Consider the following 20,376-nt stretch of genomic DNA (forward strand, 5'->3'; position numbering starts at 1 on the left):
GATCTAGACCAAGAGCTGGGAATTTTTCCTGTGAAGGACCAGGTAGTAAATACTGTAAGTTTTGCAGGCCGTAATTTTTCTGTTGAGTTGAAAACACCTGATTCTTCCATAAATCACATGTAAACAAATGGATGTGGCCACTCCCACAAAGCTTTATTCACAAAAGCAGGAGATGGGCAGATGCTGGACTCAGCAGGTCCTGGTCCAGTGCTCTCAGGCTGAGAGACGGGGGAGGGGAGGGGTGGGTGGCAGGTGGCCTACAGGGACGAGTTCCAAAGAGTCCACTTCCAGGGCCACAGCGTTTGCACTGCTGCCATCAGAGCAGACAGGTTTAGTGGCAAGGAAAATAACTACCACGAGTGCGCTGCACAGTGCAGAAAGGGCAGGGCCTGGTCACTGGGCCCGGGTTCTACCCCTCAGCGGCTCCGGGACCCCCACGGCTCACCTGCTTCTATGTTGTCCAGATTTCCGAGTCAGAGTGTCTCAGGCAAGAGGTCAGCACCGACTCCCTGCTCCCTCCTCTTAAGTCCAGGTGGCCACGACGGCACTGGCCAGCACCAAGTCCCCCAGTTCTCTGTTGCAGCGGCCTTGACATTCTCCAGTACAGGGTCACTTCAAACCTAGCTCTGTGGAGGCTCAGGGAAATGATGATGGTGCCGCCCACATGAGCGTGGCCCGTCCTCGGCGACACTGGGTCTCACCTCTGGGCTCTCGGGGAGCTGCACCGGCCGTGGAAGGTCGCTGGGCACGCGCGGCCGCCGGGCAGTGCACTCGCATTCCTCTCTGAAGCCGCTCCAGGTGGGGACTGCAGCAGGCCGGCTCCCCTTGTCCTGACAGGTGACGCAGCAGGCCGTGAACCCTTGTCCTCGGCAGGCGGGGCAGCTCAAGACCAGCTGGCGGCACTGGGGCGTGGAGCAGAGCTGGTAGCGGTCCCAGGGCACTCCACAGTAGGAACACTCTGAGAAGGAAGAGCAGTCTTTGTCAGGAACACGCGTACACACACGCACGCACATGCGTGTTGAGGCGCCTGTCCAGCTCCTAAATACACCTCTCAGCTCATCAGAATCGAAGATGTCCTGTTGCACCTGGGGAATGTTGCTAAATAGTAAGCCTCCTAACTTCTCATGAAAAATGATCCCCATCCCCCCATTTTTTGAGGGGGAGGTTGCTTCTGGGAATGGTCTTCCTGATTCCAGCATTCACTGACCCACTTTCTCTTTTCCCTTTTAGAAAACAGGTGGTAACTTCCCCCGCCCCGCCCCCCCCGCCCCGAAGCTAGCCAACCACCCCTTGTTCCGTGGTCTTTTCCCTTTAGATCGCCGCCCCCCTATCCCGGGGAGCAACACACCCGAATGCAGACGATCACGCAACTAATTCAACTCCTACAGCCCACATGCCACCTCCACAGGCCTGGTTCTCCTGCTGGTGCTGGCGGACACTTTGCACTGGGCTCCCTAAAACCTGAATTACAGACTTTCTCAGCGGGTTTTTCCCTGCTGACTTCTCTTACCACTGATCCTTCTTCAAGTCTTTCTACCAAGTTTATCTAAGCCATCTTTGAGCCTTTCTCTCCGCTTTATACTACATCTAACTCCAAAACAGATGCAAAGTAGCTTTCAATAAGTTACACAAATACAGCATGATCCAACTTAAGCAGAAGATCAAGAAGGGGAGAGGACCACCAAACTCAGACCCTCTTTTTCATCTGAGTGGTAATGCGATCTCGGTCTCTGACCCCTGTTCTAGACCTGCAGTAGCCACTAGGGCTGTCTGCCTGCGACCTTCCTCCTCTCGCCATCCGGGGTAAGAGCCATCTTTCTAGAGGATTATTTTCATCCTGCGTCACTGCCGGCCCTTGTCTGGTACCACGGGTTAGTGTGGACTCAAAGCCAGCCAGACCATTCGCTTCCTGTGGCCACCCCTGCCTCCGGCCTCGGCCCAGGCCCGGCTCCCGCCTCGGAGTGCCCCGCCCACCGTTGAGAAGTGCGCACCACGCGTGTGCGCAGACCGTCTGAACTGGGGGTTCTCTTGCTTTGTGCCGTGGGATTTGCTTGGCAGTCTAGTGAAGGCTGTGAGCTCTTAGAAAAATATTTGTTAAATGCATAAAGTAAACTACATAGGCTTACAAAGAAAACCAATTATACAGAAACACAAAATATTAAAATATTTCTAAGAATCTGGAATATAGTAAGATATTAGCACCTTAAATGATAAGAGTGGTAGGACTAAGAGCCATATCCATTTGGAAACAATGAACATAAATGCGATTTTGAGGTATCGGTACCAAATATAACCTATGAAAACACTGTGATTTCTACTGACAAAGTCATAGATACACCTAATACCTGTGATGTGTTGCTTACATTCATTCATAATGGACAGGAGTGTTACATTTAGTGAGGGGTTATGAAAATGAAGATAAAACTATCGTAATTATTTTCCCACCGAAATGCATAGAATCCCTGAATTCGATCTACTGACCCCAGGGGAAGTCCCTGAGTTGGCCTTTCAGTTCGACTCTCAGCAGGAAGGCAGAGCAGGGACCTTGTCCCTGTTCTGAGCACTTGCTTAACTGGTACGCAGGGAAGCCCGGGTCCCGACACAGGCCCATCTCCAACTCTGAGGGCGGTGGTGGCAGCGCTGCGCACTCCTTCCCGGTTGTTTCCGAGGGATCGGTACCGGCCTGCCGTCCAGTGGCTGCCACGGAGAGCGGGCCTGGCTGCGAGTTCAGGTCCTGGCCCCAGCCGACCCACCTGACACTGTGTCGCTGTTGTAGGACAGGGCGAAACGCTCATCGAAGACAAACAGCTTCCCTCTGTAAAAGCCATCGGGAAACTCCTCCAGGTACTTGTGGATGCCGCCCTTGAGCTGGAACACCTCCCTGCACACGCCCTGTGTGTGGGAAACAACAGGAGGTTGGAGGGGACAGGCAGAGACGAGTCAGAAGCTCCACAGAGGAAGGGCGCACGGTGAGGGACGCCAAGGCACGGCTCCTGGCTCCTGCGGTGGGGCCGAGAAACTGCTGACTGAGGGCTCAAGGGACCAACTGGCCAGGTCTTGCCGACCGGGGGATGGGCAATGACAGCAGTCAGGGCCTTCCCCGTCCAGATCCCACGAAGCTCAGCTATTTTTGTTGCCCCCTAAATATAGGAAGACACCTGTTGGGACTTGCGATGTTACCAAATTTGCTCATCTCAGGATCAAGCAAGAGCATGAGGCAAAGGGAGATGTTAACTAATTTCTCCCGTTTGTACCTGACGAGTCTGTAAGGCTGTTAAGCATTTCTCACACTTGAGGAGTTCAGAACGTCCGATTTTGTACGCATAAACTCTCGCTGACACCGGACAAGAGGAGAATAACCCCCCGGCGGGCTGGAGGAGGGAGTGTGAACGAAGGGGGGCTCCACACATGCTGCGGAGCACGGCGGAGCCCCAGAGAGGGTGACGCACCTTGGCTTTGAGGTAGGCCGAACCCCGCTCGCAACGGATGCCCCCAGTGCAGTACATCAGCACCCTCTTGTCTCTGAAGAGTTCTAGGTTTTTGTCAACGTAGCTAGGGAAGTAACTGAATTTCCTGATGTCTGGGGCTAAGCAGCCCTGGAAGTGTCCCTAGAATGTGAGAGAAGGAAAATGGTCAGAAAAGTGTGCCTGGTGTGCCTTTCCTGTGCCAGACACCCCTTCCCCACCCCCAGCCTTGGCAAGGACACGCCTGCTAGCTGCTGCTCTCATCCCACCCACACTCGGACCTTTCGACGTCACGACCTGCCACTCAGGGACAAGGCTGGTGGGCGGTGGGTGCCCTTCCCAGAGTCTGGGGGAACTGGAGGGGCTGCCCAAGGCCAACTGCACATCATGTGCCAGGATGTCTTTAATTCCTGTTTTCTCGGACTTTCTCACCAGACCCTGAGCTCATGGCTTGGGCTTCCTCTGAAGCCGAGAGCGGTGGGGAGAGACCCACGTGGCCCGACCACAGGCGGGAACACAGTGTCCGCTTCAGAGGAACACGCCATGTTCAGAGGAACACGCCACGCTGTGCTGAGTTCACTTGGGTTCTCACTTACTATTTTGCTTTCATAGAAGTTTCTGCAGTCCAGCAGGATGGTATCACTTTGTTCTTGATTTGCCTGAGACAAAAACTTCTCTACTTCTTTATGAAATTCACCTGGTGATAAATGGATTCCTAAAACCAAACCAAAAAATCAGTTAAAACAAAACACGAACAAAGAAACAAAGCTAAAGCACAAGTGGCCAGGCCAGTGACTTTTACACACCGTTTTGTCTCCTTCCACCTAAAGGTTTTTTTCTTCATAACAACAATTATGTCTCAAATAGCACTGATGACCATGATGAAATAATTTAGTAATTCCAGGTGTCCTAACTGTCCTTCCTCCTAAGGTAAGCACTATGGAGACCTGGCAGTTTATTTATTTTTAAAGATTTTATTTATTTATTTCTAGAGAGAGGAGAAGGGAGGGAGAAAGAGAAGAGGAGAAACATCAATGTGCAAGAAATACATTGATCGGTCACCTCTTGCACACCCCCGCCAGGGACCTGGCCTGCAACCCAGGCATGTACCCGGACCAGGAATCAAACTGGTGATATTTTGGTTTGCAGATTGGTGCTCAATCCACTGAGCCACACCAGCCAGGGTGGGAGCCAGCAGTTTAGTGATAATCAGTCAAAGAAGTTTACACCCTCACACTGGGCACAATCCATTGATAAAAGCCGGGCAGCTGGGATCTAAGCTACCACGTGGCTTGCTGGCCCATTTTCCGGCCAGTCTTCCATCGTCGCTACATGCGGAGGAGGTGACGCATTTCTATGTGATGACACCTTCTTCTCACACATGTGTATTTTTAAAAAAACTTTCTAACTTCCTCCCACGACGTTATGCTCACACCTGTGCCTGAGAGAAAGCGCAAGGGGTGCGAGGGCTGATGGTGGGAACGGTACAGGAGGACGAAGGGTGAGAGAGAGAAAGGGAGGGAAGGCTGGGCGGAGGAGGGGACAGAGAAACAGAATATAAGGAAACTAAAGAGAGAACCTGTCAGCAGTGGGGGGTGGGGGGGCCCTTTGCTTTCCCAACTCTCCAGGACAGAATTATCCCTGTGTCTTTCGGGGTTCAGACACCTCAGCTGGCTGGAAGGAACTTTTGGTGCATCTCGCAGTGCGGGGCAACCGCACCTCGTGGGCAGAGGCTCCGGTGACTTCGGCCACCACTCGTGATAAGCCCTGACAGCAACACAGGAGCCTCACTCCACTCAGAAATGAATCCCAACCACCACCTGGAACTGCTGGGTTCCCAGGCGGGGCAAGAGGCCCCAGAGCATGGCCAAAGGACCCAGGTTCCAACCCGCCCAACCCAAGACTGTGGGAAGAATGTAACAAGGCCAGATTTTATGTTACTGTCACGTAATTACACGGTCACTGAAACAGTGGGGTGAAGAGGGAGGTCCAGAACTGTGATGAGAAGCATGGACAACTGCTAAGATTTCTCCTTACGAGGGATGACCCTAAAAACCCAGAATTTCCTTCTGGAGGGCAGGCCCCTTGTAGTACAGGCTTCTCTTGCTAGGAGAGTGTTCTAGAAACCCATCTGTATCAGTGCACCAGTTGGTGTTGTTGTGAGAGGCTGCGTTCAGCTTTGGTGAATTTTTTTGAAGACTCTTTCAAGGCCTTTGCCCATTTCATGATGGGAGGTTTATGAGTGCACCTGCCCACACTATGCTGTGTTCAGTTTTTGACCCCCAACAGCATGGCCCCTCTGCCCTACCCTTCCTATTCACCCGATCTTGTCCTGAGTGACTTTTTTTTTTTGTTTCCCTGGATGAAAAAAGTCCTCAAAGGGAAATGTTTTGCCGATGGGGAAGAGGTGAAACAAAAAACAGCAGAAGCAGAAAAAGGCATCAAAATCGACGAGTTCAAAAACTGTTTTGAGCAGCAGAAAAAACATCTCAATAGGGGTACTGTGTCAAATGGAGTGTACTCTGAGGGTGACTGTAGTTTAAACATGTAAGAATGTACAATGCTATAAATAAATTCCAGGGGGTTTTAACCCCCCCCCCCACCTTTGTACAAGGAGCCACAGGGAACCAGATCCATTCCCTCGGCTGCTCTCCTGGCCCTGGGACGGCCTGACTGCACAGTGACTCACGTGGACACATTTAAAAGAAACGCCTGCACACTTGGCTCAAACAGAAGCAGCACAGTAGTGGCTGGAGCCCACTCTCGCCTGACTTCCTGAGCCGTGTCCTGCAGAACCAAGGAAAGCTGTCTCTGCTCACCTGCCCCTGCCCGGGTAGGGACACTGCGCAGGCATGGCCCTCTCCGGCCCTTCTCTCCTCATCATGAGTCCCTTCCTAGATGCTTGTATCTTATTCCCTCTGGCTTAACTCCTAGCCTTCTTTTAACATTTACATGTTAAAAAACGAATATAGACCTTTGTGCTTCCTGATGAAAGGAGACAATACTATCTATTAAGTAGTGTTGGGGAAAAAGAAAATGAAAAAGAAAATCAAATCTGAATCTGATCAAGTCTACAGACTGCAGTTGTCTAACATGGTAGCCAATAGCCACGTGTGGCTGATGGGCTCCTGAAATGCGGCCATAGACGCAGGACTTCAAAGACTCTGCATGCACAAACACGGTGAAATACCCCAGCAATTTTCCACATTGGATACATGTTGAAATAATATTTTGGTTATAATGCATTAAATAAAAGATATTTTATAAATCAATTTCACTTATTTCCTTTTACTTTTTAAAATGTGGCCATCACTAGAAAACGTAAACGTCCCCATGTGGCTCACACTGTATTTCCATGAGGCAGCACTCCCAAACACAGGAAGTACAGGGGACAGGAGAATACCCCTCGGGGATGCAGTCAGCTGTGTCCTGACTGTGGAAAATTCCATGGGCAAATGACCCAGTTCCCTCAGAAAATAGACAAGGGGACAAAAATGGAGGCAAATCTTTAGGTTAAGAGAGACTTTGATAGTGATCAACAGCAACGAGTGGACATTACCTGAATCCAAATAGAAACAAAAATTTTAAATTATGAAATAAGTGGGAACATTTGGTAAACAATATGGTATTATTTGATAATAATAAATATAAAAATATTTGATAATAGTAAAGAATAACTTAAAAATGTTTCAGATCTGATAATGGTTTTGTAGTTTTTTCAAAATCTTTATCCTTAGAGATAGCTACTAAAATATTTATGAATGAAAAGACATGATACCAGAATTCCCTTCCAAATAATCACAAGTGGGAGAAGGGTGTATATGTAGATGAAATGGCCATGAACTTGTAATTCCTGAAGGTGTGAGACAGGTACATGAGAGTTCACCATACTGGTGTCTATTTTTTCAATGCCTGCCTATTTTCATAGTAAACGGTATAACAAAAACAAAAAAAAACTCCACCAAACTTCTTTCAACCATCAATGGTAACCAGAAAAAGAGGGGAGAGAGAACATTCTGGAGCACTTGCAAACAAACTGCTTTGATGTTGTCAGTGACTTGCTTCCTGTAGCAATACGCCTGTGTATCTCCTACTCGGTCGATGAACTATTCACAAGCAATAATCACACTGGTCCCCCAAATTGCTATCTTTGAAAAGAGAAAATGACTCCTTGCCAAATGGTCATCAAGGAGAAGAACTAAGTCCTGGCTGGGGTAGCTCAGTTGGTTGGAGCGTTGCCCAATAAACCGAAAGGTCACAGGTTCAATCCTGGTCAGGACACATACCTGGGCCGCAGGTTCAGTCCAGGTCTGGGTGCACATGAGAAGCAACTGCTGTTTCTTGCAGCAATATTTCTCCCCTTCTCTCTCTGCCTCCCTCCCCCTCTCTAAAATCAAGCATATCCTAGGGTGAGGATTAAAAATAGTAGTAATAATAATAAATAAAAAGAATAACTAAGGTCATTCTGGGGGGCGAGTCTTCAGTTCCCACAGCACCAAACAGAAGACGAATCTAAGCACAAATAAACCCCAGTGTTTGGCGCCCCCAGCTGTTGTAACGAGAGGGTTCATCAAAACTCGAGTTGACCTGCACCCAGCTTCCACATCTGTCTCTACACTGTCCTACCTTTTTGAAGAAAAGCAAAGTGCTTCTTCTAAGAGCAAGCATACCAGGCTTCTTGTAGGAGATCTCACTGGGACTGATCCCCAAGGGCACAATTTCTTCAAACACACCGACACGCAGTTCCGGAAAACAGCAAGCTCCTCCCTTGCTGGTCTGGCCAACGAGAAACGAAGCAGAACACGGTCTTTCTCTCCACGTCCAGGTATGAGACATCTAATAATGCTGAGTTATCTGGAACATTCTAGGCCGTAATTCCCTTGTCCCATGAAAACAGGTTTCCTGACTTGAGGCTCCTTAATACTTCAGCTACCGTATCATTATAAAACACACGTAAATCTTATACTTGGCACTTAATTACTGCATGCCTACCACGTGCAGGAATGCCACACTGAAAAGGTGTTTCTACGGCAGTATGTATCTAAAACGGAAACATCCTGAGCAACTCCAACACGCAAAACCACATCCCAGCTCCTGCTCTGAGGCGATGACCTCTCTCTGCCTGTCACCCCCAGCACTAACAGCAGCAAGGTTGTTTCCCACCACCTTTCTCACCTATCACAATAGAGCAGAAAGCCACTCACATGCAGCAGCTAGCTGTAGGAGCGACCTTGTTCCCCTGCGGTGTGAGGTGCCGATCTGATCCCGGCAGGTTTGCGGAAACAGCCAGGCAGTCTCCCAAGTGAGCACACGCCTCTAAGTGTTAGGGCTTAGGCGGTGTGAACTGTGCCATCCTCACTCTGTACAGAGGGGGGCTGAGGTCCAGAGAGGGCGCTAACTTGACCGGGACCACGTGGCGACGTGGTGGCAGAACGGGAACGCGCACGCCCGGCCAATGCACTGCCTTCAAACCTTGTAAAGGGGAGGGGTGTTTAGCTGGTTCTGCACGGACCTCCTCTTCAGGACCTACAACAGGAGGAGGCACCAAGGCAGGAGCAAATGGCTCTAGAGCCACCTTCTTTTCAGTTTCTCTTACCTTAAAATCGTCCTCACTCAGGTAACCCTTGAACAGTGGGCAGGAAAGCATGGCTTCCACATAGAGCCTGGTGGCCAGTCTGCTCCCACCAACCGTCCCGTTGACTCCTTCTGTAGCAATTCGCACCTGGACACGAGACAGTGCGAGAAAGGGAATGCTGTTTGTTCCCGCTTAGTTTAATCTTCCCAGGATGGAACAGGCTCGGGTATGTCAATGAGGTGAAGAGGAAATGCAGAGACACTGCTGTGGACACTTTATTAATTAGGCTTTATTTTAAAATTGAGATGGCTATAGGTATTAGTAATACAAATAGTATACTTTTGCTACTTGTTATTTTAATAAACTTATGTAAAATGTAGCGACATCAAAAATGAATGTGCACTTCTGCCCGGGCCGGTGCGGCTCAGGTGGCTGGAGCCCTATCTTGTAACCAGAAAGATCACGAGTTCCATTCCCAGTCAGGGACATGCCCAGGCTGTGGGTCTGGTCCCCAGTCGGGGCGCATATGAGAGGAAACCGACCGATGGTTCTCCCTCGCTTCGGTGTTCCTCTCCCTCTCTCTGTCCCCCACTTCTCCTCTTTCTAAAATCAATAAGCATGTGTGCAGGGGAGGATTTAAAAAAAAAAAGAATGCCCACTTCTGTGTAAGTCTTGACAATATTGATGGGTCAATGTTTCAAGTTTGTTTTTACTCTGAGTAATATCAACTATCTGCTCTCCTACTAGACCTGAAACTTCCCTCTAAACCATATTCAGAGAGGATTTTTTGGTTAGGTATTTCAACTTATATATTTTTAAGGGATTACATAGAAAAACAGAGCTAACCAGTAAAAGGGTCAGGAAACCTACCCTAAAACTTTCTGACTGTGACAGATACGATGAAGAAGTACACACGTCCACGTTACTGTCTTTTGGGTAGATCAGTAGATGCTTTTCTTGGTTATTTTATCTCAGAATCCAAATAAAAACAAGCACATCCACTCCCTGTAGAGCTGGGGCAGCGTAATCTCTAAACTCACACACTAGACCTTCAATTTCTAGGATCCTTCCACAGAAATTTCAAAGCAGCTCCTTGGTGAAGGAGGCCACAAACTCGGAGACGAAGAGCTACAGTCAGCGTTCCTAAGCACCCACTAAGAGACAGGAGCTCTGCGTCAGAACCCTGAGGGGTAGGTGTCACAATCCCCACTCGGCGGAACAGGAACCGAGCTCAGGAAAAGCAAGCATCCGTGCCCAAGGGCACAAGTTGGTGTGCTAAATATGGGATTCAGAACCCGATCTTACTGGCTCTAAACCTTCTAATTTTTCCTTTCCAAAGCCTCCAATGCACTCCCTTAAGTATCTTTAGGCAATAGGGAATGCACAGCAATAGGGACAAGATGCTTCCTTCCATAATTCCAGAACTTTCAAGTATTCCTCTTTCTCTAACTAAACACCAATATTCTGACAAGTTTCCTATGAGCAGAAAATGATCTCAGTAAGCTGCACAGGTATCATGGAAACCTAAGAATTTAGACCTAAGTTCAAGGCAGGTGCTGCCACCTTGTGGTACGAGACCCTCACCTTGGGCTGGGCCAAAAATAAAAATCAGCCCCTAAACCAAGGAAAGAAATTGGTTTCATATGTTGTACATGCAGGTTGAGTGTGAGAATATTCATCTTTTAAGATGATCTCTAAACAGAGATGATAATAAATGTATTCATTCCACAAATGTTTACTAAGTATTTTACTGTGCACTAGGAACTGTGCTGGGAATGAGGGTTGAGTCATTTTTTGTGCAAAGCCTAAAATATTTACTATTTGCCTCTTTAAATTGATTGACCCCTGGTCTGTGCCATTAAATATTCTCATAAAACACCATGTTAATAGCTATTTAGTATTCTGTTTTAATGCCTAGCACGAGTTCGCTAATTTCTAAGAACCCAACAGTGAACCCTCTTGTAAGGAGCGCAGCCTGTGCAATCCGAGTGCAAGGCCAGAGGAGCCCAGTGCAGGGCGGAGTGTGGGAAAAGGCGTTACCTTGCCCGTGAGGTGCAGGCGCTGACACAGAGCTGTCTGCCAGGCGCAGATCCAGTGGGGATCCTCCAGGTCGCAGTAGCAGTAGTAAAGCAGCACCTCTCCTTCCTCACCGCCCTGGCCACTGTATGAAGAAAACCGCAGGGAGAGAGCATGTGAGCCGCTGGCATACAAGCCACAATTCATAAAGTAACCCAGGCAGCGCCAGAGGGAAGGCTTAGACGAAGCAATTCATGCCTGCCTTCGTACCTGCTACCGTTCTCCTGAAATGAGAAGCAACCCCTGTCCGCATCTGCTCTAAAGAAGGGCAGTACCCGCACTTTAGAGCCGAGTACACTGAGGCCAATTCCTTCCAGGTGAGACAGCTACAAGTCACAGCAGGACTTGGACACCAGATTTCTGGCACTAGAACACATACCCTTGCTACTGCCCTGTGCCGTGGGGTCTGCACAGGTCTCTCAGCACCTCTGGCCCTATTTCCTCATCTGTAAAACTGCAGAACTAAAGTAAGATGCATTTCCCAAAAGTGCACTCTGAAGCTGTTCTATGAAATCATGATGGAGAAATCCTGCAGACAGTGTTTCTCCCTTTGAATCACAGTAAAAGCCCCTTATCTATTAAGGGCTCTGAGGGTGCTGCAATAAAGAACATTTTAAACTAGTGCTTCCCAGACTTATTTGTCTTAAACACCTCTTTTCTTTTTTAAAAAAAGATTTTATTTATTCATTTTAGAGAGACGGGAAGAGGAAGTGAAGGTGAGAAAAATCACTGTGTGGCTGCCTCTTAAGTGCCCTGTACTGTGGACCTGGCCCGCAGCCCAGGCACATGCCCTGACTGGGAATCAAACTACCAACCCTTTGGTTTGCAGCCCGTGCTCAATCCACTGAGCTACACCAGGCAGGGCTTAAATACCTCTCTTTTCAATACCTGATAGCATCCTCCACAATAATGCTACACAGATGTATTTTAGATGATGGTGAAGGTCCCATCTGGCTCTGGGATCCGGTTTCAGGGCCTAGCTTCCTCCAAAGCCTTCCTCTCTGTTTTAGAGCATATCTATTTTCCTTCCTCCAAACTCCTGTAACAAACTATCTGAACCATACAATTTAACTGATAATTACATAGTCTGTCTCAAGTCATCTGCTAATTGCTTTGTGCCATTTTCTTTGTTTCTTTAACTAGAAAGCAAATTCCTTGAAGTGCGAGCCCACATTTACAAAATACTATGTGGTTCGCAGGTGCTGTTACCGCCATTTGTATGTAACGCCGAGAAGCAGGCAGGGCAGACACTATAATGCCTATTTTAGAGGTGAGGAAATGAAGGCACACAAAATTTTAGCGACTAGCTCAGGTCAGACTCCAGGTTCAATTTTCCTTGTCCTTTTCTTGCTGATAAACAAGGTATATTTGACACTAAAGACTAGTGATTAAAGTATATCAAATTTGGACATTTTCTATTTACCAAGTAGTTTGGGAATTGCTTGATATCAGAAACCTGTCCTCTAGAATTCACAGCATAATTTGGTAAAAGTTTTTCTAAACCTCCAGTCCTGTGCCTCAGTTCTAATGTTAACAACCTTTCTAAAACACATTCAGCTCAGAACGCAACATTTTTTAAGGTCTGACATTGTTCAGGGTAGAAGGATCATCTACCTTGCTGGGCCTTCTGATTTCTCTTTGAAAACAATACAATGTCCTATTCTTTTCTTCTCCCTAAAGGTAAGATACAGGATGGCTCTCAAGAAACCTGGCGACACTACCAGCTGTGTGGTATATGGTACTGTACAGGCTGTAAACTTCTGCAGTACCTAATGCATGTGTATCAGCCTAGCGCAGGCCCATACAGAAACTCTGTGCCTTTGGGATCTTGCTATTTTAGTGGATAGGTAGTGATCCCTTACTGAGGCTCAAAAACCATTTTTAAAATTAAACCAAAGGCACAGAATGAAAATCTTACCTTACCAGCTCATCCGGGCTAAAGCAACTAACATCAGGGAGCCAAGCAGATACATCATGGTTTGGAGTTAGGTCCTCTTTCGGAGGGTTCCCGTTGCCTGCAGACAGAGGGCCCTTCGAGGTGCCCAGTGTCGCAGCCAGCTGCTTTAAAACAGAGGCGGTCTGGCGGCAAACCTCATCAGCGTGCTGTGTCGCCACGTGTCTGTGGATGCCGGTCTGGTCCGGGAAGAGTTGCTGACAGCATTTCCACCGCCTTTCTTTACATTTATAAGAAGGTGCCAGAACTTCTTTGGTTTTGACAAAAAGGGCAAATGCCTGTAATTACATTGCAAATTGTCACTGTTAAATAACTGTAGGTTTAAGGCTAATGGAAGTCTCAGTGAAATTCCGTCTATTGTCTTTCCTCAGGGGTTTCCAGTTTCATGTCCCACTATTCACCAGAAGAACTTCCTGGGCGAGTAATGGTTTTCTTAGTAAGCTCTATGCCAGCTGCACCAGATCAGACGTCTTAACCAGCAGCTGCCCTACTGCCACCTATTCACCCCATGACTAGGTCTCCTGGGTTCCCGGGATTCCTCCCAAAACCCCAGGTGGGGAAAGGAATCCAGCCTGTCTGTCTGGAATCTGTTTTCCAGTATTCCACCACACGTGTCCCAGGACCACACCTTGCCTGTGAGTCCCTTGTGCCTGGCACTGAACTAAGATCACTGGTATTGGACCTGACCAGACCCTCCCTTGAACACGGCAGCAGCCTCCTGCCCCATTCCCCCTGTACTCCCTGGAGGACAGGCTTGATGAGCTGCTTCTAGGTCTGTCTGCATTAACGAGACACACGTGATCCTGAAACACCAACAACAGTTTTACCTTTTTCTTTGCAAATGAGTATTTCTTCTTTGTATTGACATCTAGCTCAGCTTTGAGACTGCTACTGGAGTTGGTAAGATGCGTGTCTTTCAAATCCCAGTCTGAAAATCTTAAAATACAAGCCTCCAGGTCATCTCCTCGGTCTGGTGAAGTGGAAGAAGGCATCTGGTTTGGTTGCAGCAGGGGGGCGGGTCCCTTTCAGTTAACCCTCTCCTAGGAAGTAAGTAAGGCAGAAACAGTAATGTCCAAGTCTTTCATTACTAGTTGAAGTAAACTTGATGCTAATTAATTGTGCAAACAGCATGGGACCAGTAGCCCAAGCTATCCACTCATTCATTCAATACATATTTATTTAGCAGGCACTATTCTAGATAGTGGGGACATAGCAGTAATGAAATAGAAAAAAAAAACAACTCAACTTTATTAGAGCTTACATTCCAATGGGGAGAGACAGAATATAAGCAAATAATTTGATTTTTTTAAAAAAGTAGGGCTGAGGCTGTGTTGCTTAGTTGGTTGGAGCATCATCCTGTACATAAAAAGCATGCAAATTCGATTCCTGGTCAGGGCACATACTTGGGCTGCAGGTTCAATCTGTAGTCAAGTCACGTATGAGAGACTACTAATTGATGTTTCCCTCTCATATGGATGTTTCTCTTTCTCTCTGTTGCTCCCTCCCTCACTCTCTCTCTAAAAATAATAAAGACATATCCTTGGGTGAAGGTTTTAAAAAGTCAGATGGTAAAAGAGGCTATGTAGACAAACAGCAGGGTAAGGAGCAGAGTAACGGAGGGCGTCTTTAAAACACAGAGGGTGGGTGAAGTCTGAGGCAGTAGCATTGAAAACTGGAATGGGGCAAGCCATGTAAACGATGAGGGGAAAGCAATACCAAAAAGCACTAGGCACACAGGCTGTGTGCTAGTAACTTCAGTTCTAAACAGTTGGTTCTTTTTTCTTCCCTAAATTTTTGAGCAGTGTGAATTCCCAGTCTTAGAAGAAATAACTACCAAGAGAGTCCCATTTTAATGAGTCAGAAGAAATATGCAAATTGCTACTGTGGCCAAATCTTGTCAAAATGGACACATGACAACCAACATACTGCTACAGGTGACAAAGAGGCAACATGAAACATGTAGCACCGGGAAAGGCACTGGCTTTGGATCGTGGTGTATCTGAGTGCACGTGTGTGACCTCTCCTCACTCTAAATCCTTTTCAGTTCTCGCTTTAATTTAGGTATTCTTAACTATTCCATGCGGAGACTGCTATGTGCTCGGCACACAGAATAGTGCTGCGGATGATGGTCTTAATAAAACAGTGACAGTACCTGCTCTTTGAGGCTTATATTCTAGAAAGAGAAGAGACTCTAAATACGGTAAGTAAATCAATTTTAAAACATGAAGTATCAGTGATAAAAGCTGCTGCTTCTCAATTTCCTTTGCTGAGGATCCTCATTACCAGCTGTCCTAACCTTTAAATGTTGAATTACTTTATCTATATATCTAATATCTAAGTGATTGGATCTCATCTGGCCCCAAGGACTTAAAAACTAAGTTTCCTCATAATTGTGCAAAGGGGGGATAATATAGGTGAAACTAGACTGGCTGGGAGTTGGGAATTGCTGAAACTGGTTGACAGAGTATATTGAGGTTCATTACATAATCTTCTCAACTTGTGTAAATATTTAAACTTCCATTAAAAAAAGAAAAAGGATAAGCAATCATAAGTAAAGGGAAATTTATGTTTAGAATACTATACACTAACTGACTCCAAATTTGTACTCCGAGTCATCAGCACCATAAAAGCAGAGATTTTTCCTCTAGATGCTAAGGCCTCTGCAGTCTCAGCATCTAGAACAACGCCTGGCACAAAGGAGGTGCTAAATGTTAATAAACACAGCATCTGCTGAATGAAATAAAACAGTGACTGGGTAGCCAGGGAAGGCTTCACTACGGACCGGATGTTTGAGTTGAGACCTACATGACAAGCAGCCCTCCATGCAGATTTAGCAGCAGAGATCTACGGGCAAAGGAAATAGTGAATATCAGTTCCCAAAGTGGAAACAAGCTGGTGCAGGAAGACAGAGTGATGGGAGTGCAGTGATGACAGACGAGAACCCTGTACCCACATAAGAGTATGGAGTTTGCAATGGCAAGTCGTTGCACAGTTGTAAACAAAGGAGTGACGTGCTCTAATTCTAGATTTATTTTGAAAGTGGAGCCGGCAGGCCTTATATACCCACTGTTCTGTAGGAAGTGAAGGAAAAGGAGAACCCAAGAACGATCCCTACCTACACTTTTGGATTAAGCAATAGGATGAATGGTGCTATTTACCGAAATGGCGTGCCGGGCCGGGCCCAGTCTCCACCCAGCTTTCCCAAGGAGGCAGAGGCCCGGAAGTAGAAGTATCATCAGCACGTACCTGCCACTCCTAATACTTTCTTAGATCTTTCTTCGTTGAACGGTGCCCTTCTAGAAATTAACAAGGTTCACCACCCTGGGACCTCCGGGCCACGCCTGGAGATTACGTAGTAAGGAACGCTTGAAACGTCACCTCGCTCCGGAAGTCTTCGAGATTATTAGCGAAAGGGACTCTGGGAGAACCAGAAAGCCCCCGAGCCGGGGACAGGGGAGGGTCTGAGGTTGGGACTAGGACTGAAGCTTCCTTCCTAGACCGCGGGCCTCCCGGCTTGGCTAGCGCCTCCGGGCTTTGGCTGACCGAAGAGGCGGTGCTATCTACGTGGCCCCGGAAGTACTTAGAGCGCACGGCGGGAGAGGGAAGCAGCTGAGAGGCAAAGGAAAGCGGAGGGAGCGGTTGCTTGAGGAGCCGAAGCCCGCGGCCTGGGGAGCTCCTAGACACCGCTGAGCCCGCCCGGCAGCCTCTCCTTGCGCTTCCGGGAGCCGTCGCGAGGGAGTGCGCCTGCGCGCCAGCCACTCCGCACACCTCGCCGCTGTCCTCCCGTTCGCCAGCGTGCGACGGTTCCTTCCGTGCTTTCCGCCCAGCAGCTTGGCTAAGCAGCGCAGGGGCGTGCAGCATGTCGCGGCGGCGGCACAGCGACGAGAATGATGGTGAGTGCCCTGGGCCGGGCCGCCGAGGCCGCGCCTTGATGGGGGCCAAGCTTTGGCTTCTTTGATCTCTGGGTCTGGAGGGAAGGGGGTGGGAAGCTATTCCCACCCGGGAGCGTTCGGAAAGCCTCGGAATGGTGGAGGGTGGCACGGCTGGAGCGTGGCCTGGCTACTTCTGTAAAGCTCCTGCTTCCCCGCTCCCCAGCTCCTTTAGTAGTTGGTGATTGGAGGCCTTGGCTTGGGGGTGGGGGGTGGGGGCTTGTCTGTGTAACGACTTTTCAGGATTTGGTCTTTATCACCGCCGAGCAAGTAAGTACACCTGTGCTGTGCGGCCGCCTCTTAGGGGCAGTGACAGGGACCCTTTAGTTCCAGCGTCTCGTTTTGACCCTGGGACTAGGGTCAGAACTGCACCAGAAAGGGCTCTCGGCAGAGTACTAAGGGAAAGGAACAAAGCCTTGACTGAGAGATCTAAAGAATCGCAATGTAGTTCCGTCCCCTACCGGTCACCATTGATTCGCCTTTTAAGCTGCAGGGAAAGAGAACTCTTCTTTACACCCAAGAGGTCAATATTAAACAGATGCATGTTGTGATGTTAGATTTTGAACTGGCAGTGATGGTATTTTCTTCGTGTAAAAGAGTGCTGGAAAACGAACTGGAAGGCCCAAAGAGATTTAGATCAGGGGTTGCTATCGCCACTTGGATAGTGGTGCGCGTGGGAATCATGGTGCATCTTAAAAAGCAAGACTAATTTTGCTAGTTAAAAACAGAAAAAGATGCTTACATTACATAATCAGCCAAGAACACACAGCCCCAAAGAAAGACTAAAAGTAAATTCTATTAATATTTTAGTTTATTGTTCTTCGAAAAGAATGTAGTGTAGTGGTTAACTGGCCAGACTTTGGAATCAGAGTGTTTAAGTTTAAAGACAGACCCTACCATTTACTTTGTGATCTTGCCCAGGTTATATCACCTTTTTAAAACCTTAGCCAGTGATGTAGTGGACGATACATACATCTGACCGGTTTTTTGATGGTTAAATGAAATAATACATGTGAGGAGTGGCTGATTATGTTTTCTGTGTGATCACCTGTTAGTGCTGAAGAGGTGAGGAACATTGGCAGATGTCAGTGACGTAAAAAAAATACAGAACACAACACTTAATTGTATTAATTTTCTCTACTAACATACTTCTCTCTTTGAACTTTGGTGCAGCCAGGGGGAGGTAAAACTAAATCATATGTATTTATTTTTAACAGTGAAACATCAGGTTTCTTCCAGGGCATGGCTTGAAAGGACATTCTAGTCCAGCCTTCACATCTGATACCTAAGGGTCTAGGTAGGGGTGTCCAACCCTTTGGTGTCTCTGCGCCACTCTGGAAGAAGAAAAGTTGTCTTGGGCCACACATTAAAAACTTGTTGAGACGTAATCACTGCTTTACGTAAAACACTGACATCAATGTTTTAAGCAAATTCACGATTTTGTGTTGGGCCGCATTCACAGACCCTGAGGTTTTGTGTTACTGACATGTGGTCACAGCTAGTGGTGCCCGGGTACCCGTGAGAGTACATCCAGGGTTCTCTTAACTGTGGAGGTATTATGCTTCGTGCTTTTTATTTATTTTTTATTTTATTATTTTTTTATGTAGGAGGCTTCTTGTAAAACATTTGGGGCACAGAAAGTACACACTTCATATGCTTTGAATTGATTCATCAAAAGCTAATGTGCTTAAAGTCATCACTTGGGGGTTAGAGAATGTGAACCTTTAAAAGATTTTCAATTTTCTTTGCTTTTCTCACACTTTCTTTTCTCCATTCCTTCTTCTCTCTTCTGGAATAAGCCTAAAGGGAGAGAAAATGTTTCCAGAGGGCAGACTGGAGAATTGGATTTGAATACGTAGACATACAGCTTTTGCTTTGGTTATTGGGATCCTGGCATGCTTTTGTTGGGAGTTAGTTTCTTTTAATACCAGCTGGCAGCTAAATCACTGCCCATTTGGGTCTTGCTACAGGCACCTCAGAATAAATATGTAAAGACAAAGTAAAATGAGGAGTTAATCAATCCAAGTTTACTGTTGCAAATAATGTAGTATTGACAGTGCAGTTTATACTGCCTCTTGGACATTACAACAAATCTGGAACTTTTGTAATTTGCCACAATTTCAGTAATGATTAGGGCTTACCCTAAACAGTGATCTGGATCAAATATCTTATATACTTTACTTTTAGTTGAGCATCTATTAATATTTTAAAATTAGAATTATTAGTAGCTTAAATATTATTGAAAGTTATGTTCTTATAGTCACAGGCTGAGTTATAATTATAGTTTAATAAATAGATAAGAGCCCTTCTAGATTATTGTCAGCTCTCATGAGTTGGTCATGGACTGCCATGACTTTCCACATGCTCAACGAGATATAATCACTTGTTCAGCAAATGCTCAACAGTGCCAGTCATTGTCCTGACTGCTGTACATCAGTGGACAATGTAAAGATGAAAAACAGAAAACAACCAAGCACAATGTAGCATATTGCACGGTGATAGAGGAAAATGAAGTTGGGTAAAGAGGGTGGAGACTGCTGTGCAGGAGGAGTTGCTGTGCTCTCCGTGGGCTGCTCAGGGAAGGCCTCACTGAGAATAGCAACTGCCAGGAGGCCAGGGAGCAAACGTGACAGCTCTCTGGGGGAAGCTAGTGGTCTGTACGCACAGGGAACAACAAATGCAAAGGCCTTACTTAAGGCGAGACCGTTGCTGTCTCATTCACCAAACTGCAGGGAGGCCAGTGTTGCTGAAGCAGAGTTAGTGTGAGGGGGAAAGTTGTAGGAAATAAGATCAGAGAAGTAGCAGGGGATTGGCTCATAGAAGATTATTTTAAAATTGTATCTCTGTGCTGAGACTGGAGTAACCAGGATCCAGGGAGACAATTTCACGTAGAGGTCAATTTATAGACAAAAGAAGGGAAGTCCTAAGTGGAAATGAATGTGTTGTGGATACTGTTCCAGTGCTGAATCTAACTTATTTCTTAGACTCTTTTAAAGAATATTTCTTAAGTTTTTCAGTTATTATAGGATATGCATAGGATAATAACTGTTCAATACATAGTTTTGTTCCTTTTTATTTCATTATTTTTAAAGTCTTTTATTGATCATGCTATTACAACTGTCCCATTTTTTTCTCCCCTTTATTCCACTCTGCACTGAACCTTCCTCCCACCAGTGTTCTGCCTCCTTCATGTCTTTTAAGAAAGTAGATTGTCCATAATCTTAGCCAAAAACCCACAGTAGCCCCATTTAAGCTATTTAGAATTAGATCCTTATCCTTTAGACTGTAGCTGGTTTTTTACTTACTATAGAAAGAATGAATGGAAGTGAAGGGGTTTGTTACTTTCAGCGAGAGGATAGTTTGTTTCAGAAGCAATGG

The 20,376-nt window shown here is 46.9% G+C and overlaps 2 protein-coding genes across 3 annotated transcripts in view; one reads left to right on the forward strand and one right to left on the reverse strand.

Annotated features, from left to right (window-relative positions):
- Positions 1-132: 132 nt before the first annotated feature.
- On the reverse strand, positions 133-16,451 carry TSTD2 (thiosulfate sulfurtransferase like domain containing 2). 2 transcript variants are annotated; one of them, XM_045841034.1, is made up of 10 exons: positions 16,316-16,451; positions 13,897-14,109; positions 13,034-13,347; positions 11,080-11,200; positions 9,061-9,186; positions 8,135-8,240; positions 4,061-4,179; positions 3,450-3,608; positions 2,754-2,892; positions 133-958 (listed from the first exon to the last, which is right to left on the reverse strand). In XM_045841034.1, the coding sequence occupies exons 2-10, from the start codon at positions 14,059-14,061 to the stop codon at positions 621-623; spliced, it is 1,587 nt and encodes a 528-aa protein (XP_045696990.1). In that variant the 5' UTR covers positions 14,062-14,109; positions 16,316-16,451; the 3' UTR covers positions 133-620. The 2 variants fall into 2 exon arrangements, with proteins under 2 accessions (XP_045696990.1, XP_045696991.1); XM_045841035.1 differs by having other exon boundaries at positions 16,228-16,352.
- A 380-nt stretch (positions 16,452-16,831) lies between these two features.
- The window catches only part of NCBP1 (nuclear cap binding protein subunit 1), a 38,539-nt gene continuing 34,994 nt past the window's right edge, over positions 16,832-20,376 (forward strand). The window contains exon 1 of the mRNA XM_045841032.1: positions 16,832-16,962. Within this exon, the coding sequence (XP_045696988.1) occupies positions 16,929-16,962 (34 nt within the window). The 5' untranslated portion in view covers positions 16,832-16,928. The remainder of the gene's footprint in view (positions 16,963-20,376) is intronic.

Source organism: Phyllostomus hastatus, unplaced genomic scaffold (assembly GCF_019186645.2).
Source record: "Phyllostomus hastatus isolate PE091 unplaced genomic scaffold, TTU_PhHast_1.1 phas_contig_34, whole genome shotgun sequence".
NCBI classification, from domain to species: domain Eukaryota; kingdom Metazoa; phylum Chordata; class Mammalia; order Chiroptera; family Phyllostomidae; genus Phyllostomus; species Phyllostomus hastatus.

Bases quoted from the DNA above. Each gene is read 5' to 3' on its own strand.
- TSTD2 (XM_045841034.1), bottom strand. From the start codon at position 14,061: ATGCCTTCTTCCACTTCACCAGACCGAGGAGATGACCTGGAGGCTTGT. The intron at 11,201-13,033 runs GTAAGATTTTCA...TTCTTCATACAG, and splicing joins AGCCCGGATGAGCTGGTAAG to TGGCCAGGGCGGTGAGGAAG. The intron at 9,187-11,079 runs GTAACGCCTTTT...TCTCGTGTCCAG, and splicing joins GCCTGCACCTCACGGGCAAG to GTGCGAATTGCTACAGAAGG.